The sequence below is a fragment of the Balaenoptera musculus genome, chromosome 9 (assembly GCF_009873245.2).
Source record: "Balaenoptera musculus isolate JJ_BM4_2016_0621 chromosome 9, mBalMus1.pri.v3, whole genome shotgun sequence".
In the NCBI taxonomy this organism is placed as follows: Eukaryota; Metazoa; Chordata; class Mammalia; order Artiodactyla; family Balaenopteridae; genus Balaenoptera; species Balaenoptera musculus.
The window spans coordinates 28,595,760-28,617,357 of NC_045793.1; the positions used below are offsets into that span (position 1 = coordinate 28,595,760).

Here is a 21,598-nt window from a genome sequence, read left to right on the forward strand (position 1 = left end):
GCATCATCAGTTTCCCCTCCTCTACTAGATCATTTGCACCATACAAAAACATGCTGTTACTTATCTTTTAAAAATGTATGTATTTATGGGTATGAAGGTTTGGGGAAAGGTGGCTGGACCTAGACTAGCAGGATAGTCACATGTGGTTTATCCTTGAGAAATGATTGTTTTCAAACTCCAGGGACATAGTCCCTGAAGAGCCTTTCTTGCCTCTACAAAGAGGGTTTAGGCAGCCCATGAACAACTCCAAATTCTGAGATGGGTCAAAGACCAGGAGGTTTGAGAATGCTTGTCCTCTTTCTCTTCAATTCTTACTTTTTTCTTCATCATCTCTTTCTATCCTGCTGTTTGCACTTTCCCTGTTCTGTTTTTTTCCTATGCAAATGCTTTGGTGGTACAGAGGTATCCAAGTCATCCCTTGGATGCACAGAGTGCACAGAGTGGGCACCACTGCGTGCATCCAGCACTGGCTGATGAGTTAGTGACCTTGTAGTTGAGAAACATACAGAAGGTAACCAAGTGAAGATTTTGCACAGCTCTTCCATAGCCAACCTCTCACTCCCCATCACCACATATTTTTAGTAAAGATTTATTCCAAAATCCCTCTTTTCAACATCTGAAAATTTTATTCTGCCTCAAAACTAGAACAAAGAAATTTTCATAGTAGGACATCATTTATTAAAAACAAAACCCAAAAAAACAAACAAACAAACAAAACCAAAGATCTCACTTCTTTTATATGTTGAGAAAGTCTCAGCTTGGGCCAAAGTTGGGCCTTCCATTGGAGACTGATACATCTATTTAAACTGGAGCTTCCTGAGGAGTGGCCACAGGGTAGCCTGTACGTACAAGGACCTGAGTCCTCCCCAGGCTAGAAGGAACCAGATATGATGTGTTTCAATCAATGATTTTCAAACTGAATCAAGCATCAAAATCACCTAGAAACCTGGTTAAAATTCAGATTGTTGGGTCTCACTCCCAGAATCTCTGATTCAGTAGGTGTGGGTAGGGCTCAAGAGTTTGCATTTCTAACTATTCTCCAGGAGATGCTGATGCTGTTAATCCATAGGAATCACAGCTTTAGACACTGCAAGAGAGGAGTGTCTCTGAGGGTGGTGTTTATCATTCAATTGCCTTAACCCCACCCAACCTCATGGACTTGTGCTATGTCCTAGGGAGAGACACAAAGTAAACATCTCTGAGGCTCTGGAGTATGTTTGTGGCTTTATTTTTCCCCCCTCTAATTGAATATAACAGGAGAGGGGGAGTGTTATTCTCCTCCATGTTACCTCAGATCACCAGAGGCTCTGCACCTTGAGTGTTGAAACGTTCTAAGGCAGCAGGGCCAGTGCCTGGGAAGAGTGATGAAAACAGAGGCAGTGCTGAACGGAGTTCTGTCTGTCACCTGAATCACAGTTGTTTTGCTGTTGATGGTGGGGATGGTCTTTTAACTCTTTTTGGCCAGAATTTTGCCTATGGCCTTTGGATAGCATCATTTTAGTATTAAATTATAGTTCTTGTATTTTCTACAATTTGCAATTTGCCAATTGACTGGGTACATGCTCCCAGGGTTTCAGTGATGCGTACATTCAATAAATTGGAGACTAAACAAATTAATGCTATGATTCTTATTTAAAGAATGAGATAAAAAGCAAGAAAAAAATGAACTTGCTTCAGGCTGCACAGGTTGATGGCAGAATTAAAAATAGAAGAGAGAATTAGTTTGGATCGTGTGCTTGGACCACATGAGTTACTATTAGATATTCTTTTCAAATGCTGACCCTTTGGGAGCCATTGCCACATGAAAAAGATCGATTCTGACTGTTACAGAATTCCAGTAACACAAGGAAGAAAATGTGTTTGGCTAATTGGGAAACATCTGATTCCACTATTTCTTGGTCAAATTTGGGATTGCTTTAACAAGGGTCAAAGGCAAAACTCCACGACAAGCCTGTGGGAAAAAGAGTTCTATTTTTCAGGAAAGGGAATTATAAAGGGGAAGGCAGGTAAACAAAGTGTGTTCTTCATTTTAAGGTGAAGATGAAATCATTTTTCCCACAACCTTCAAGGATGAATGCCATTTTCCTCCACAGAACAAATATATCCTGAAAAAATTAGACTAAGCACAGACTGAAAAGAAGCTTCCTGTGGATTACTTGGCTCATGACTCTGACCTGTTCCATTGTATCATCTCCTTCTCTGATTCTCATCCTCCTGCCTCCTCTTATAAAGACCTTTGTAATTACATTGGGCCCACCCAGGTTTCCCAGGATAATCTCCCCACTGAAGGTCCTTAATCACAACTGCACAGTCCCTTTTGCTACATACGGTAACACAGTCACAGGTTTGGGGCATTAGGATGTCAATATTCTGGAAGGGGGACATTAACAATGTAAATAAACTACCACGTTACATTAACAATTGTTGAAGTCACATTGTTGAGTTCATATTATACTAACTTGGGGTCCATTTGCCAGTCCCACTGGTCCACACACTGATCAATAAATGCACATTCACAGCAGTGCAGATTATGGGAACCACTCTCCACAATGTCACATATGATGTATAAGAACTTATAATCAGGGCTTCCCTGGTGGCGCAGTGGTTGAGAATCTGCCTGCCAATGCAGGGGACACGGGTTCGAGCCCTGGTCTGGGAAGATCCCACATGCCGCGGAGCAACTGGGCCCGTGAGCCACAATTACTGAGCCTGCACGTCTGGAGCCTGTGCTCCGCAACAAGAGAGGCCGCAATGGTGAGAGGCCCGTGCACCGCGATGAAGAGTGGTCCCCACTTGCCGCAACTAGAGAAAGCCCTCGCACAGAAACGAAGACCCAACACAGTCATAAATAAATAAATAAATAAATAAATAAATAAATAAATAAAAGAACTTATAATCACCATTTGTCTCATTCAATTTTGAAGCATTTGTTCAGATTAAATGCCCAAGCCACAAGTTTTTCCCTAAAAAATTGTCAATTTGGGCACACTTATATTTTAGCATCTTTGTCAGTTTCAATTATTTGAATGACATAAGAGTATAATCACATGTGTGCATTTCTCTATTATGCTAGGAGGCTAGTTTTATGATTTTCAAGGCCCTTACACTTGTGATATAGTAGGACACATGGTATGCTCTCCTTGTACTCATCATTCATTCAACAGCTATTTTCTAAGTACCTACTAGGGGCTGTTGTGTTCTAGCTGCTGCATCAAGGGACCCCAGAGATTGCTCTGCAGGATTCACATGCCCACACAAGAAAAGAGCCAGCCTTTGAACTCCTAACCCCAGGGAACATCAACCACCAGTTAGGGACTCACTTTATATGTCTCACATTCAAACTTTCACAGAGAATCTGCGTTATTTGATTGGTCACTATCATTATGGAGAGTGCCCCTGTGGAGTGCAGTAGAGCCAGGCCTTGAGGGTTCTCAGAATGAGGCAGTGAATACAGGAGGCAACATGCCTAGTGTATCCAGGACAAAAGGCAGGTGTTAATGCTATTATTGCATATTTCACGTCACATCATTTCTTATCTTTCTCCCTTCTTATACCTGGATACATCTCAACCAATTCACCTTTTAATTGAAAACTAAAAGGTGCCATCTCCCTTTTAAAATTTCCTGATTCTTGCATTTTGTTGAGAATGCAGATCAGATGCTTTCTAATATTGTTTCCTAGTGTAATTTTTAAGTGTCGTTTACCTTTGCACCGTGAGTTCAGTGGTTTCTTGTTTTACTTTCAAGGATTCTATGACTTTCACTTTGTCTCCCTCATCAACTAGTAATTATCAGAATTATCCTCTCAATTTTGAAGGCACTAATTAAATATTTGGTGTCTATCTGGTATCGTTTTCCAGAACTAATTTCCTGAATTCATTTTCTGGTCTGCATATATAGCTCTGGATTCCTAAATACTGAGATATTTAGAAGTAATGTGTAGTTTGTCCCTTGTCTAAAACAGCATTGAAAGTCTACAAAATCACAAGCATCCTGCTTATAGGGATCTTTTTGTCTCTGAGGCTTTCAATTACCATCTTCATATTCCAAGGTACCACATACCACCACGCATTCACTTCCACACCAGCGACATTGGATACCTGGAACTGTGGTCCCAGAATCGAGATAGAAAAAGGGCTTGCTTCAAGAGGGTGCTATTGTAGTTGTTTGGGCAACTGCACATCAAATTTGCCTCTAGTGAGATTACAAAGAATAGAAGGACTAAGGGTTAAGCTTCCAAGTTTCCTCAAACAGCTCAGAGTGTGAATACTGGGCTGCTTCCCCACAGACATGTGGCTGCTCAGCTCAGCCTCAGGGCCCATGGGGTGGAGCTCGGAGCAGCAGGAGCACAGACAGGACGGTGCAGCCCAGGCCAGGCTACACAGCTGGACAGGGAAGCAGCTGCCAAGCGCCCATCCTCAGCAGGCGCCTGACAGACCAGCCCATTCCACATCCACCGGGGTCAGACTTGCTTGTGAGCCCTCATGAGACACTTCCAGAAATACCTAGTGGGGACTTTACAGAGGGCTACAATTTTACAGAGCCAGATTACAGCAGGGCCAGGGACATTGAAGTTACCATCAACAGCGATTACCTTTGTCTCCACAGGCTGGTTAGAGAAGGGAAAGCTCGAAGACAATAATACATAAACAAACAAACAAAGAGAGCAAGGCTTCTACGCTTCTCTATTCAGTAGACCCCATGTTTCAAAATGGTTTTACTTGTGGTAAGAGGGCCCTCTTTCAATTCATCTTGAGCAATGGGAGCGGTGACAAACAGAGCCTCGCCATATAAGGCGGAAAAAAAAATGGTGATGATAATGGAACAAGAACATTTCCCAAACATATATAAAGCAGGAGCTCAAGGCACAGGAGTCGGCAGAACAATAGCCAAGGAGGCCACACCTCAATTGTAGGGAGAGCACTGGGGGCACCATGCAGCGATTTCTCTGAGGAATTCAATGGGCAGTAAAGAAAGTGGCCCGTCTTGGATGGGGATACTTGAAGGTCTCAGCTTCCAGCAATTTCGTGGGTGGAATCTCAGAGCAAAGATTTTCTTTTCTGTTTTTTCTACGTACTCAAACTTTGATTGTAGGATCCACGCCCAGCTGCTGTAGAAGCTGGGGACACGGGTTTCTGAAGTTGACATTGTTACAGCACTCAGTGAGCAGAAATGTTACCCAGGATGTGAATGGACAGTGAAGGATTTATCTATCCTGTGGTTCAAATTTTAGGTTGAAAGACTGAGGATATTCTATTAAAAAGATGGGGAAATAAGCTAAAGACACCTCAGGCAGATAAAGAAGAAATAAACAGCATGGTTATGAAATAGGGATGCTTTTTATGGGAATAATCAAATCACCTCAGGAGCAAGAATCCACATTCAAACAACATTTCCCTGCATCCAGGCCTGATAACAAACCAGCAAGCAAAGCATAAGCAAATCCTGCAGATAGGAAAATGGGAAAGTCAAAAATAAGCCCAGAAAAATGTGCATCCAGAGGGAGATATTTTCTTGTGTGAAACACTAGTGGGGCCAGGAATCTGGTCCCTACCTGGAAATTGTTGCAGAGATTCTGAGTCTGTGCCCAGGAAGTTTCTTTGGAATAGAAGGATGATAACCATCCAACTCTCCGTCTTCTTCATGATCATCTATATGCTCAAGTTCTTGACAATAACTGCGCAGAGCAGCTTAACTGCTGTAGTGCTGGGCACAGAGTGGGTGAGTTTCCAAAGGCTGTCACCAGTGGAAATGATTCTCACCAGCCTGGGTGTCTGCTGCTTCTGTCAACTGTGGTCATCGATGCTGTACAACTTTTGCTCCCACTTCCACCCTAGTTATGAATTTTGGTACTTCAGGATCGTCTGGGAATTTACTAACATTCTTTCATTCTGGTTGACCAGCTTGCTTGCTGTCTTCTACTGTGTCAAAGTCTCCTCCTTCAGCCACCCCACCTTCTGGCTGAAGTGGAGAATTGTGAGGTTGGTTCCTCGGCTGTTGCTGGGTTCTCTGCTGATTTCTTGTGTGTCTATCATCTTTGCAGCTGTTGGGCATTACAGCAAGATTCAATTAATCTCCAAGAGGCATTTCCCTAGAAACAGCACCACGACTGAGAGACTTGAGATATTCCTGTGGGATTTTTCCATGTGCCAGCAAGTGGTTGTGTTGATTATTCCTTTCCTCCTGTTCCTGGCCTCCACCGTCTTGCTCATGGCCTTATTATTCCAACACCTGAGGCAGATGAAAGATCATCACACCAGCCACTCCAACTCCAGCCCGGAAGCTCACTCTACTGCCCTGAGGTCTCTTGCCATCTTCCTCATTTTCTTCACCTCTTATTTTCTGACCCTACTAATCTCCATCTGGGGTGTCCTTTTTAATAAGGGGTCCTGGTTCTGGGCCTGGGAAGCTATCATCTATGCTCTAGTCTCTATTCATTTGACTTCACTGATGCTGAGCAGCCCTAAATTGAAAAGGGTTTTAAAGGTAAGGTATTGGGGCCTAGAGGCTGCCTGAGGCACAGGGGACAAGAAGACCCCTGGGCAAATGGGTGTTTGCACTGATACAACTAATATCAATAACCTAACCGGCAGGACTCTTGACAATCCCCTGTGTGATAGTGATGCACCATAAATGCAAGCCTCACTCTCTTTCCCTACAGCCATCTATCTCCAAACAAGCAATCCCTTCTCTAATCTATGCCACTCCTTTCTTTTCCTTTCCACTGTCCCCAGGCTGGCCCCAACTTTCTCATGACATCTCCATCTCTCCTTAGTCCTCTCTACCTCTGAAATCTTTCTCCCAGTATATTCAACACAAGAGACCCAAAGTCACGGTGTCTGCATTTTGTTTTTATTTGACCCATTCCATGACTGCCAATTCTTCATACTAATATGAATCCCTTCCCCACAAGAATTTATTGCCCACATAATGAATGTTCTCCATGCTAAGCCCTTGATTTACTTTCCATATTTTAGTCAAGAAAAGATCTTGTATCTCTCTCTCCATTGCTTCTGTACTTTTATTCAGTAATATGATTTTCCTTATTTGTGTCTCTTCCAAATACTGTGCCTTCATGCTTTTAATATTCAAGTCAAATTTTAATTCTTCTTTTTCTTGCCAAGACATTACTTTCCACAGAAAAGCAGATGACTTACCCAATCTAGGGTCATACTGGAACCTCTTCAAATATTGGCAATTTAATTTGACCAACTGCACACAGTTTCCACTGGCTGGATTCTTGCCTCTTCATTGTAGCACAGGTTGGAATGGACTTTCTAGAAATAGTCCCAGATTGAGGCTTAGCTCACTTTCTTCCATACATAACCCAGATGTGAGCTGGGAACTCTTCTTTGTAAAATCTGAGTGACATTGGCTTAAGTTTTCTATAATTTTCTATTCTGTGCTCTCTGACAATCCAAAGTCCTTCCCAAATGGATAAGAATACAGGAACCACACAGGAATCGAATTAAAATCACGTACAGGACTTTCCTGTTCTTTAGAAGTCCTTTCAACCTCCCAATCCCACAGGTTTCTCTCATACTCTTTTCCTTATAGGGCTAAGTCCTACCTTATCCCCATGGCATCTCTCTCCTTATTTCTCTCCTCTTCACCCTCACCCACTAGCAACAAAGTGTCTTAGTAATTGCCAACCTCTGGACCTTTGAGTCTCAGCTTCCATCTGCTCCAGGCACTTGTCAAGGTATTTTTCCTAAGGACAGCTTCATCTCTTAAAGCATTCTGATGCCAGAGTTTATGAATATAATTGTTTTCACCTTTTATATATATGGGGTATGTCTGATGAACTGAACTTCTGGTTCTGCCATGAGAAGGCTCAAACACCTCCTGAGGAAAAAACCATCCTACAGGAAAAAGAATGCAGGTATCTCAAGTTTTGACCACAAAAGAAAGCTTAGTCCTGGAAGGGAATGGAAATTCTGATCTGGTCTTGGGTCTATCACTCTGACTTGTCTCTCAATCAAGTCATCCCTTGAATTCATATTTGAAATTGAGGGTGTGAAATGTAAGTACAAACTGAAAAAACTTTTTCCAAAGACTCTGTTCCATTTGATATATCTCAGCAGCATTTCTACTGTTACATAGAAAGTGGAGTAAAGCGTATTTTCCCACTTCACAGTAGCACCCCATGCAGCCTTAGCATTTCCCAAGCTCCAATGGTTCAACTGGAGTAGAAGGTGGGACAGAGCCTGGTGAATGCAATAATGTCTGGGGAGCAGAGTCATAACCAGATGAAATGGGACTGGGTAAATAAAGGAAAATAAAACGTAGATATCAACCTTGTGTTATCTGACCAGATAATCCCAGGAATGCTTAGGAAGCTGGTGGGGTAGTAGGTTGCAAGAGTTTGGGAGCCTACCAGAATAGGTGAGACAAAAAAGCAACTGAAATTTGAATTATTGCTATTGGTCATTTGTATCCACATATTGCATGTTCTAAAAATCTCAGAAAGCTGAAAGAAACAGAAACTGTATTCCACACGTATGTGTAAATAGAGAAGAGAGACAAAAGAAAAACCTTCCCCCTCTGCTCCCAACTATCAAATACACAGATACTCTTCCAGAAGTTGTTAAATATGTGTAATACTCTCGCTGTCTTATTTTGAGTAAAGTGCAATGGAAAAGGTATCCAGGAAGGATATGCATGAGGTAGGGATGTTAGAGCCAGTGGAAGGTATCCAGAATTTAATAAAATAAAATGTAGAAACAGAAATAATAACTGCCTCATATCATTGTGGTATCTAATAGTTCACAAAGAGCTTCCACGTACATTTAATCATTTTCAACTGGACAAGTTAGGTCATGATCATCCAATCCTGGAAAACAGACCGACAAAAGTCATGTGAATTACCTAAGTTCATACTGTTTGTTAATACCAGACCTAAGAAGCAAAGGAAAAGGAAAGGAAACGAAGAGATAAATTTTAAAGGAGTGAAGAGTTTTTTTTGGTTTTTTTTTTTTTTTTTAGATTATACATCTTTTTTTATTAAAGTATGTTGATTCAATCTCAAGTGTTTTCAAATGGATGCCTTTGTGGCCCAGGAAATTGCCTTTTGGAACTTATGGCCTGCATAAGCAAAGTCAAATATGGTATTACACACTAGTGTAGGGAAAATAATTATTAAAATAGTGGTTATGCACTCACAAGTTTGTTGTAGGTAGACAGAATTATCAAAAACCCAGATGCTTATAAAAAAGCTTGCATTATTTAGAATTTCTTCCTTAGGAATCAAAGCAGTTGCTTTCTGGAACTACATTTTTCAGAACTGCTCAAAGCACCTCATCTAGATGAGTGTTTTTTAAAAATATATATAAAAAGTCTACCATGAGACTTCAAACATCACATATTTCACCTTTTATAGGCTTTTTATCATGTATCCCTTCCTTTAAAGTCCTTCAGAATAAAATAAACTCTCACATTCCATTAGAAAAAAATGGAAACATTCATGGTCTGAAAATTTTCTGCATTCCCCAAATCTTGGGTACTATGTGCAATTTCCTCATATACAAGTTTTGAAGAAACCCCTGATCATCTATTATTGAATATTCAGCTAATGGACATGCCATGGAAAGTTGACATTAAAAGTAGTAAATAGATTAAAATCTATTCCATAAAATAAAAATGTTCTAAGATTAGAAGTGAAAAGTTTTAATTTGGATTAAATTAAATTTGGTTAGGATTTAAAAGGAAGATACTTTAGAAAGAATAACAGAGATGTTTGGGCTAAGAACAAGGAAATTCTTTTGAGAGCTTGAGTTAGGTAGATATGAGATTCAGGCACCAAGGGCCTATATACCTGTGTTGTCCAACTTGTAAGCAGTCTACCCTATGTAACTCTCATTATTCATAGCATTTATTGAGATGATCATTTGAATTTTACCTTTCATTCTATTCATGTGGTGTATCACATTTATTGATTTTTGTACGTTGAATCATCCTTGCATCCCAGGGATAAAGTCCTCTTGATCGTGGTGTATGAGTCATTTAATGTACTGATGAACTTGATTTGCTTGTATTTTGTTGAGGATTTTTACATCTATGTTTATCAGTATTCTTGTCTAGCTTTGGTATCAGGATAAGCTGGTTTCATAAAATTAATTTGAAAGTGTTCCCTCCTCTTCAATTTTTGGAAGAGTTCAGGAAGGATTATTGTTAATTCTTCTTTAAATGTTTGGTAAAATTCACTAGTAAAATCATCTGGTCTTGGGCTTTTTTTGTTAAGAGGTTTTTGATCACTGATTCAATCTTCTTAATCATTGTTGATCTGTTTATATTTTCTATTTCTTCATGATTCAGTCTTAGATACTTTTATGTTTCTAGGAATTTATCCATTTCTTCTAGGTTACCTAATTTTCGGCATGTAATTGTTCATAGTAGTCTCTTATGACCTATGTGTTTCTGTGGTGTCAGTTATGTCTCCTCTTTCATTTCTGATTTTATTTGTGTCTTCTTTTTTCCTCAGGTTTGTCAACTTTATCTTTTAAAAAGCAGCTAATAGTTTCACTGATCTTTTATCTTTCTAGTCTCTATTTCATTTATTTCCATGCTGATCTTTGTTATGATCTTCTTTCTGCTTACTTTGAGCTTAGTTTGTTCTTTTGTTTCTAGTTCTTTGAAGTGTAAAGTTATGTTGTTTATTTGACATCTTTCTCTTTTCTTAACATATACATTTATCACTACGAACTTCCCTTTACGAACTGCTGTTGCAGCATCCCATAGGTTTTGGTTATTGTGTTTTCATTTTCATTTATTTTGAGATATATTTAAATTTCTCTTTCGATCCCTTCTTTGACCCATTGGTTGTTCAGGAGTATGTTGTTTAGTTCCCTCATGCTTCTAAATTTTCCAGCTTTCCTCTTGTTTATTTATAGTTTCATACTATAAATCAAAAGGGAACTATTCGTAGAAACCTGTGGAATCTATAATACCCACAAGAGGTGGGAAATGATGATCTCTAGAACATGTTTGAAGGCAGAAGTTGGAGAAAAACTTGTTTCTTTGGAGCTCAGTCTATTCAATAAAATTTTTACAGGAGATGTAAAAGTCAATAAGATGTTAAATGTGCCTACATTTTCTCTGAGATTGCTTGTCAGGTACTGTGCATTACATTCTCCTTATAAATAGACCCTGAGATAAATTCCTTTCCCAGAAGGAACCAAACCAAAGGCCAAGGTAAAGGTTTAACCTCTGATGATCCTTAGTCTTCCTGCCACCACAAACTTCACAATTCCCTCTACCTGAATCCAGATAGAGTAGCCTTAAAGTTTGGACTTGATCACAATAACTTCCAGTGCCTGGTAAATCTTGAGCAGAACACTGAGTTCTGCTCTTTTTCCTGTTTTGGTGTTTTTGTTTATATTTTGTTAATGGTGTTACTGTTCTTGTGTTAATGGCCCACATTGTTCTTGTATTTGTATTGTAAACTATGGCAAGTTCTTTCCAAAATTGGTCTTGCTAAAGATAAAGAGCCAAAAGAGAGAGAAAGGCTACCAAGGATAATAGTATGAGTAGTATTGTAGCAAAAAAGCAATCATAACACACTTGCAATTGTAAACCTTTTAAAAAAATTATCCAGACTTACTTTAATTCCAGAAATGCATATTAAAGGAGAGATTTTGGGGAACTCTTTCTTATAAAGCCTAGAGGAGCATCTACAGTATATTTTACAATCAGTATAAAATAACTTATTCCTGTGACTATTCATAATGTCAAAATGCTTCCTAATAGGGGGAAAGGCATCTTCTTTGATTTTTCTAGACAGAGTTTTTAATAGAATCCTTGAGACTCATTCACCATCTTTTAGCCATGTCTCAAACTCCCCAGAGATTTCTTTAAGATGATGTTCTATATTTAATAAAACTTACAAAATTGATCCTAAGTGTGAATTGACTTTTTGCTAGTTTTGGTGGCAAACATACAGTTGTATTAACTATATTGCCATGCCAAGTTTCTTCAAATAATTTTTTTAGATAGAATATATCAAAAATGACAGGTCACACTGGTTAGAGATAAATCCTATATCATGACTGAAGTTTTTCTTTAAATTTTAAACTAAATACTAGATTTTTAAAAATTAACTTTTATTAAAATATGCTAGATGTAAGCAACTGAAACACAGCCAAGATACAGTCAAAATGACTGGGAATAATCACTTGCATTTGCAGGAAAAAATAGATCTTAAAATTTAAGTTTAAAATTAGAGGGAAGATAAGTTTCACAAGCCTTCATTCTTAAAGTCTAAAGATAGACTGTGTAGGTAGATATTTCTTGAGAATATTGGCAGACTGGTGTTGTCAGTATTTGATGGTTTGAATGAGACCCACTCCAAGAATTTGGAAATAAGACTGTCTTCTGAAGGGTAAATCAAGAAATCAACTTTTCTCCCTACCTCTGCTCTAAATGTAGTAACCTAAGAATTAATCAGAAAAAGGGTGGGTAGAATGTACTCCAATCAAATCTCAAGATGTATGTCTAGACAGACTCCAGACTGTAACATATTATACAGAAAGAGAGGTAAAACATGTCTTAAAATAAACTAATAAACACACACACAAAAAGGTAAGAAATTTGAATTTCATGATGTTCATCCAGGTCTGCCCATGGTAGGGGGATGTTTGGTCAACCAACTTGAAGCTTTCTAGTCCTATTGACAAGTCCTTCAAGCTATTATCTGAGAGGTTTGTCACAAGGTCATATAAATCCCTCCAGTTTTTGCTCTATATTCTCTCACTCACTCATTATGATTTGGCATTTCATGTTGATAGTCTATGACCATGCCTCTAAGTGGACATAAAAGGTAAATTCCTAGGTCCTAAAATGTGGGTACAAGTAAGAGGAGAATCCATGACATACATGAGTATAGCATGGCAAGACTTCAGGACAGTTCCTGGATATTAGGACAAGTGTCTGATACCCCACACTCACTGCTCTGCCACCTTTGCCACCACCCTGAGAGCATCCCCTGAGAAACAGAAGAGAGACTCTGCAAAGCTATTGTGCAGCTGATGTTATCATCATGTTTTTGATACTTGATAAATATTAACATATTGGTTTCTGTGAGGTTCATTTCTGCCATCTTCTTACTCAGTCCCAGTTTTCTTTACCCATACTTAAGATCATATATTATAGCTTGTGTTTAGGCAGTAATTTCCCTGACATCTTGACTGTTTAATTACCATGCATGCTTATGCCCACCTCAGTATCATTTGTCTTCATATCAGTTTCAGTAGTATGAGTCTGTTTTTCTTTTTTTTTTTAATTGAAGTATAGTTGATTTACAATGTTGTATTAGTTTCAGGTGTACAGCACAGTGTCTTATATATATATATATATACACACACACACACACACACACACACATATACATATTGAGTGTAGTTCCCTGTTCTGTACAGTAGGTCTTTGTTGGTTATCTATTTTATATATTGTAGTGTGTATATGTTAAGCCCCACCTCCTAATTTATCATTCCCTCCCTTTCCCCTTTGTTAACCGTAAGTTTGTTTTCTATGTCTGTCTCTGTCTGTTCTGTAAATAAGTTCAATTATATCTTTTTTTTTTTTTTTTAAGATTCCACATAAGTGATATCATATGACATCTGCCTTTCTCTGTCTGGCTTACTTCACTTAGTATGATAATCTCTAGGTCCATCCATGTTGTTGCAAATAGCATTATTTCATTCTTTTTAATGCCTGAGCAATATTCCATTGTATATATGTACCACAACTTCTTTATCCACTCATCTGTCAATGGACATTTAGGTTGCTTCCATGTCTTGTAAATAGTGCTGCTATGAACACTGGGGTGCATGTATCTTTTCAAATTACAGTTTTCTCCAGATATATGCCCAGAAGTGGGATTGCAGGATCATATGGTAACAGTATGAGTCCATTTCTGAAACTGACTACCTCAGAGAACTGACAGGGATGGGTCTCTGGACCCACAAAGTTAAGGAGCAGAACCTAGAATGTGGTAACCTCACTGAGATATTATTTTGAGAATAATCCTGCCATACTTAGATTTATTACTGTCACTGACTGGGTCACTGTTCTTAGTTGCAGGCAATGAAATCCACTCTAGATAGTTTGAGGAGGGAGGGATTTACTGCAAGTTTTTAGGCAGGATATAGTTTCAGGGAGCACTTCAAAAATAGAAACCATGCAACCAGAAGAAATGCCCAACCATACTACAGGGTTTTTCCTGCAGCAGCATCTGCCAATTGGCATCCAGGACGTTAGGGAACAGGCAACAGAACTTGTGTTACAGCTGCCCAAGAGGCTTGGACACCTCTGACCCAAGATTAAATCTTTTTTTTTTTTTTAATTTTTATTGGAGTAGAGTTGATTTACAATGTTGTGTTAGTTTCTGCTGTACAGCCAAGTGAATCAGTTATACATATCATTACAGAGTAATGAGTGGAGTTCCCTGTGCTGTACAGCAGGTCCTTATCAGTTATCTATTTTACATATGGCAGTATGTATATGTCAATCCCAGTCCCCCAATTTATCCCTCTCCCGCTTTCCCCCTGTGTGACTCTGGTGGGTGCCTCGGCTTGACTGAACCTGGATCACACAGAGAGCCCTGGCTACAAACAGTCTGGAAAAGGTCAAATTCAGTTTCCAGCCTTCACTGAAGGCTCACAGGAAGGGAACTAGAGGGGGAGCAGAATGAGACAAAGTAGTCTCTTCACAACTTTCTCACGCAAATACCTACAATCTGTAATTTACAGGCCTCACACATCTATCGCCATTTTTCACTAATAAAAAATTAGGTAAGTATCACCAAAAATGTTTTCATACCTGGAATGGATAGAAAGTTTTCAAGCAATTGATGCCAGAAAATATATATCAAAAATAAAGAAGGATAATTAAATATGGCTACCTTGGCATTTGTTAAAATCAAGGGTCCCAAAATGTCAGGGCTGGTAGCACACATATGTGAAATACGTGTAAGACAATGGTAAGCTTGGCAATACATACTTACCCCCTCTCCATGTGGTTTGCATTCTACTTCAATGGGGGAAGAAAAACATCTTAAACTTAATGGCAGAAAAGGGGAAGAAGAGATTATTAGCTGTAGTAGATGGTCTTTATTTCCTTCCCTGATCCACTTTACCAAGACAGTGACTTATCTCCTAGCTGTTGTCAGTGTGGACTGCTAACAGCTCACAGGTGCTCCCTTCCGGAGAGAATTGCCAACAAGCAACAGAAACAGCCTCACTCAGAAGACTATTTCCAGCCCACAGATTGCAGCCTACAGCTGATTACTAAGTGATACAGAGCATGAAAGTCCAAGCCCCTTGGGCCAGACTCACTCTATGGCATAATTCATGTTCAAAACTCCCCCTGGGCTCCCACATCCTTACCTGGTTGAAGCTTTTCCCCCCCTTGCCCTATCCAGCACCCGTTGCTTGTTTTCTCCTCAAAACATTCCTTCAATACATCACTTGAACAAGAAGCTGCTCAAGTTTTGTATCCAGGGAATGAATATGAACTAAGAAACTAGCTAATTTCAATATTGTTATAGAAAAAACTAGAAAATGGTGAAGAAAAAAAATGACAAACAACGAATTAGTAAAGAGAAATATATGACACATAAACAGTACAAAAATATGGTAGATATATGTCAAACTCTAACATTAGAGAATATATTTTCTTAACTGTACATGTAACATGTTATGAAAATTGACTACATATAAAACCAAAAAAAGAAAAAGTCCATAAATACCAAAATGGAAATAATACTAACAGCATTATTTGACACAATGTAATAAACCTAGAAATTAATAATAAAAAATTTTTAGGGCTTCCCTGGTGGCGCAGTGGTTGAGAGTCTGCCTGCCAATGCAGGGGACACGGGTTCGAGCCCTGGTCTGGGAAGATCCCACATGCCGCGGAGCAACTAGGCCCATGAGCCACAATTACTGGGCCTGCACGTCTGGAGCCTGTGCTCCACAACAAGAGAGGCCGCGATAGTGAGAGGCCCGCACACCGCGATGAAGAGTGGCCCCCGCTTGCCGCAGCTGGGGGAAGCCCTTGCACAGAAACGAAGACCCAACACAGCCATAAATAAATAAATAAATAAAAATAAAAAAAAATTTTTTAAAGGATCTTTTTACATAAAAATTGAAAAACATGCTAATAAAACAACTCTTGGGTCAACAGAAAACACAAATCAAGATTTCAAAAATTTATTAACAACCATGAAAATATAACATATCAAATCTATGTGATACAACTAAAGCAGTTTTAGTGTTAAGTGCCGACAGAAATACAAATACAAAAGGAAAATTAATTAAGCACCCAACTTACAAAGGTATAAAAGGAAAACAAAGGAAAGCCAGAGGAAATTAACAAGTATAAAAGCAAAAATTAATGGATTCAAAAAGAGAAAGAGTTAAACTAATAAAATCGAAAAGTGTCAGTTGAAAATTTTAACACTGTAGACAGATCACTAGCTAACTTAATCTAGAAACAAAAGGGAAAAGCAAAATTATACAAAATTATAAATGGCAAAAAAGAAATAACCACTAAAACAGAAGGACTTTTTAAAAAAAATCATGAGACTATTTTGCAAAATTCTAAGCAGTTTTAAAATATAGGTGAAATAAATCATTTTCTAGAATAATACAACAGGGACTACTAGTTTTCTCTTCCATATATAAGGAGCTTGAAAGTTGCCACTCTGTCCCAACAGCAAGTAAAAAGCTAAACAGCTAAACTGAACCCTGGCAAATATTACCTAGGCCAGATGATCAAGGCTAACCTCATCAATGATAAGTCATGTTGATAGCATGGGAGCTTGGTATGAAGTAATGAGAACAGCACTTTAACTCTGTGGTCTTCCTCCTAAAAATCTAGTTTAACCATGAGAAAAACATCAGATAGACAAGCCCAAATCCAGGGACAGTCTACAAAATATCCAACCAGTACTCCTGAAAACTGTCCAGTTTATCAAAAAGTTGGAGAAACTGTCACAGACCAGAGGCGGCTAAGGCAGCATAATGACTAAATGCAACATGACTTTGTGGGTAAGATCCTGGAACAGAAAAAGGACATTAAGGAAAATCTAGTGAAATCTGAATAAACTTCAGAAGTTAGTTAATAGTAATGTATCATCAATGTTAGATCCTTAATTCTGACAAGTGCACACATGTTCCCTATGTATCCTAATTAACAATCAGGGAAACCAGGTATTAGCACTCTTTGTTCCATCTTTGCAACTCTTTTGTAAATCTAAAAGTATTTTTAAATCAAAGTTTATTGTTAAAGAGCAATTAAAATTCCCTGTCTAATACTTATAACATTTTGGGTCATTTCTTTGTCTCTTGAGAATGATTTCATTATTCTTGTGTGTTTTGTAATTTTTTATTGAATGCCACGTATTTTGCATAGACTTGTAGAAGCTGAGGTAAATAATATTTGTGTCTAAAGACAGGCATGCCATTTCTTCTGTCAGGGTGTAAGTATGGTGGCTGGCATCTCTTCCTGCCTTGCTCTACATAGCTGATCCATTCCACACGTTCCTTCTCTTCTTGGAGGAGGTTGTCCCTCCATCAATTTAGATTATTCCGTTCCCTTGCGTTAGTTAGTTAGTTCTCTGATGGATTCAGGGAAAGTTGTAATTTTGTCATTTATCCAGCTCTTTCTCATTGATAGATGGGAGCATGTTTTTTGGTTTTTTGTTTGTTTGTTTTTCAGCTTTCTACATCCTAGGAGTAAACAGAACTCCAGGGTTTTTCCTCCTTAAGTCTGTGTACACTACAATCAAACATGCATGTAGGAGGAATGAAATTGAGCAAAGTGATCAGAATAATATTTTTTAAGGCAAGAGATTCTGAATGTTTGAAAAATCACAGACTTTAACATTGGAAGGAATGTATTAGAAGGCATCCACCCTAGTTTTAAAATCTTTTGAATCATGTCTTCTTTTGTTAAAATTAAATTTTCACTTCTCATATTTCCTCCAGGAGGAGGTTGCTTCTAGTTAAAAATTACTATGTCTTCTGCATATCTCCATCAGTCAAAAAATACCTGTTGCAATTTTTTCAGCTGATATGAAAAGCATAGAAATAATTTTTTTATTTTACAAATAAAAATTATATTCGAATATTGAGAATGTTTTCAAATTGTGTACCCCTTTCCTGATTCTGGTTAAGAACACCATATGGAATCTTCCCCCTCCTCGGTTTGAAAATATTTTACTGTACCAAACACTCACCAAACAAATATTTTTCTTCTGTATATGTGCCTAGAGAGAGAAGTGTATTATACATCAAATTCTTTATACTGACACATCGGTATAGTAGACACAAGGATGGGGATCTATAAAATGGGCAGAGTGGGGGAGGTCAGGGCTATCCTTCTTTGCAAGGAAGTTAAAAGATGGGCTGTATAAAACTGGGCTGCCCCACCTAGGGACTCAGCGCATCTAAGCCAAACGTGGTTAAGCACCCAACAGCCAAAGAACTGAGGTGATGGAACAGATTCAAACCAAGCATCTCTATTCTTTTACCAGAGGCAGAAATCTATGAGAAGAATAAATCAGAAGCATCCACAATGTGATGCCTAAAGAACACAGCACCTCTTCTTTTTCTGTAATTCCTAAATATTAAAGAAAAAAGCCTGTAATGTTGACAATTGATCAGGAAAATCTAACCTTGTAGCAATGTCCTCTAACCTTTCTTGATCTAAAAAATGACCTGGCTTCTTATTAAAAATAAAGATTTCTGGGAACCATTCCAGATTAACAAATCAGAATCTCTAGGAGAGGCGCCTCAGAATGTGCACTTTTAACCAAAGTTCATGGGATTCCTCAGATCAGAATTATTAGGGAAACGGTGTTAGAATATACTCTCTTCACAATTTCTTATCCTAAACAGCATTTTTGTATTACTAGCTTATCACTTCTGATGATCAAGGCGTGATAATCCTCATGCTTAACACTAAAATATTAAATACTAGGAGCGCTTGTGTGCTTGTTAAATTATAATTTCCTTTCTGGAGGTATGAACAGAAGAAACTCAATATTGAATCCACCTATAGTAAATTTTAGCGAGAAGCTGGCAGCAAACAAGTATTTTATTTATTTTTTGCCTGGATAATTTCCTTTAGAAAATTATTCAAGGATAAGAGATAACCTTTTTAAATTTTAATTTAAAATAACCTTTTCATTTTTAAATGAATTATTCCAATGCATGTAAAATTATATGAGCAGGAACAAATCAAAATTTATTCATGAACACATGACTGACACAGGGTAGAATCATCGCTGCAAACCTCTTGAGAGTACATCTCAGACTAAACCTACTTTGAGAGCCTCTTTGTGAAATATCCAGGGCTGTATACTTCAGTGGAAATGTATTTGTTTTACACAAAAGGGAGAGTTTCTAATGAGGACAACTTTGTCTTTTGTAGGAAAGACAAAAAGCATTGAGGCTTGGTTTTAATTTGGGGGAAAGGGATGAAAAGACTGCAGAGAGCTCTTTGAATTTTCCTGCAAACTACCTCTTGAGCTTTTATCGGTGACCCTTAGGCAGTGTTACTTAATGTTTGGCTCAAGACTATCTGAGTCAGAACTATTTGATGAAAGTGTTTAAAATGCTAATTCCTAGGCCTCTGCAGATTTACTGAATTAACATTTCAAGGATGGAACCCAGGAAGCTAAATTTTTAAGAAAGTATTCCAAATGATTTAGAAGAACATTGAGGTTGGAAAATTAGTGCCCTGAAGCAGAGGTCAGCAAATCTTTTCTGGAAAAAAACCAAATACTAACTATTTTATTTTCTTTTTAAACCACTTTTTTTGAGGTGCGATTGACATGTAAAAAGTGGTACATGGGCTTCCCTGGTGGCACAGTGGTTGAGAATCTGCCTGCCAATGCAGGGGACACAGGTTCGAGCCCTGGTCTGGGAAAATCCCACATGCCGCGGAGCAACTAGGCCCGTGAGCCACAACTACTGAGCCTGCGCGTCTGGAGCTTGTGCTCCGCAACGAGAGGCCACGACAGTGAGAGGCCCGCGCACCACGAGGAACAGTGGTCCCCACTTGCCGCAACTAGAGAAAGCCCTTGCACAGAAACGAAGACCCAACACAGCCAAAAATAAATATAAATAAATAAATAAATAAATAAAAATTTTTTTAAAAAAGTGGTACATATTTAATGTATACAGCTCGGTTAGTTTGAGGGTAAGTATACACCCCTGAAATCATCACTACCATCAAGGACATAAACATATCCATATTCATCCTCCTGAAGTTTCCCCCATCACCTTTATTATTATTATCATTGTTTTTGGGTGTGTGATAAGAACACAACATAAGATCGATCCTCACAGCAAATTCTGTGTATAAAACAGTATTGATAGCTTTAGGCACATCTTATTTATCTTGCTTAACTGAAACTTGGTACCTTTGACAATCACCTCCCCCATTTTCCTCTCCCCCCAGCTCCTGGCAACCACCTTTCTATTTTCTGCTTCCTGAGTTTGGTTATTTTAGATTTCACATGTAAATGAGACCATATAGTATTTGTCTTTCGGTGCCTGGCTTATTTCACTTAGCATAATGTCCCCAAGGTCTGTCCATGTTATCACAAATGTCAGGCTTTCCTTTTTTTTTTTAAGACTGAATAATATTTTATTGTAAGTATATAACACATTTCGTTTATCCATTCATCTGCAGACAGACACGTAGGTTGTTTCCATATCTTGGCTATTGTGAATAATGAACATGGGAGTGCAGATATCTCTTCAAGATCCTAATTTCAATTCTTTTGTATAAATATCCAGAAGTGGGATTGCTGGATCATATAGTAGTTCTATTTTTTAATTTTTTGTGGAGACAATATAGTTTTAGAATGCATTTAGCTAGAGGGATAAACCAAACTATACTTTTATTCAGAATGTCTTTGTGTTGTCTACTTTAAAAAAAAATCTTAATAACTAATTGCATTTTTAATAAGAAAACTCAGAAATGCTAGGCATAATTAAGTGCCTCTTTTTCTTTTTAGCTTATTTAGAAAATGACTATGACTTTTGTAGCTCTGGGGACAACGTATAATTCCCCCCATTGAAATCTTCACCAATAATTTTTTGGCTTAATGTCTTTTCACCTTATTCTTTGAACATTGTTAGATGAGAGACAGATTAATGTACTTTGATGTTTACAAAATTTATTTCATACCAAATTTCTATAATTTTCTAGATCCAATATCAAACTTTAGATCAGCTTTATTTTTATTTCATAGTGAAAACTCACTATGTCCAAAAGGCATAAAGTTCTTTTCAAAGATAAACTTCCCTGCCAAAGGTATTCCTGGATACGGCAGGTTCCCAGCCATCATCTGTTTTCTTCCTGCCTTCACTATTCCCACACCCTAATCCCCATATCCACCACGTGTATGTACACATGCTCAAACACACGCTCACACTGATGCGCTGTACATCCTCCCTTTTGCTACAAACACCTAAACGCTGTTGTTTTGCCTATTTCCCAACAGAATGCTTGCATAGGAGAAAATGTGACTGATGATAACAGAGAAATAGAAGGAGAATGAAAAGGAATGGAGAAAATGTTGTTTGGGG

At 38.3% G+C, this 21,598-nt stretch overlaps 2 protein-coding genes across 2 annotated transcripts in view; both read left to right on the forward strand.

Annotated features, from left to right (window-relative positions):
- The first annotated feature begins 5,612 nt into the window (after positions 1-5,612).
- On the forward strand, positions 5,613-6,515 carry TAS2R16 (taste 2 receptor member 16). The gene has a single exon (XM_036862778.1). The coding sequence runs from the start codon at positions 5,613-5,615 to the stop codon at positions 6,513-6,515; it is 903 nt and encodes a 300-aa protein (XP_036718673.1).
- Positions 6,516-7,792: 1,277 nt separating this feature from the next.
- LOC118900518 (testis-specific Y-encoded protein 1-like) overlaps positions 7,793-21,598 on the forward strand; it is a 79,726-nt gene continuing 65,920 nt past the window's right edge. The window contains 1 exon segment of the mRNA XM_036862929.1: positions 7,793-7,881. Within this exon segment, the coding sequence (XP_036718824.1) occupies positions 7,793-7,881 (89 nt within the window).

Coding starts and splice junctions, on each gene's coding strand:
- TAS2R16 (XM_036862778.1), top strand. CDS start 5,613: ATGATAACCATCCAACTCTCCGTCTTCTTCATGATCATCTATATGCTC.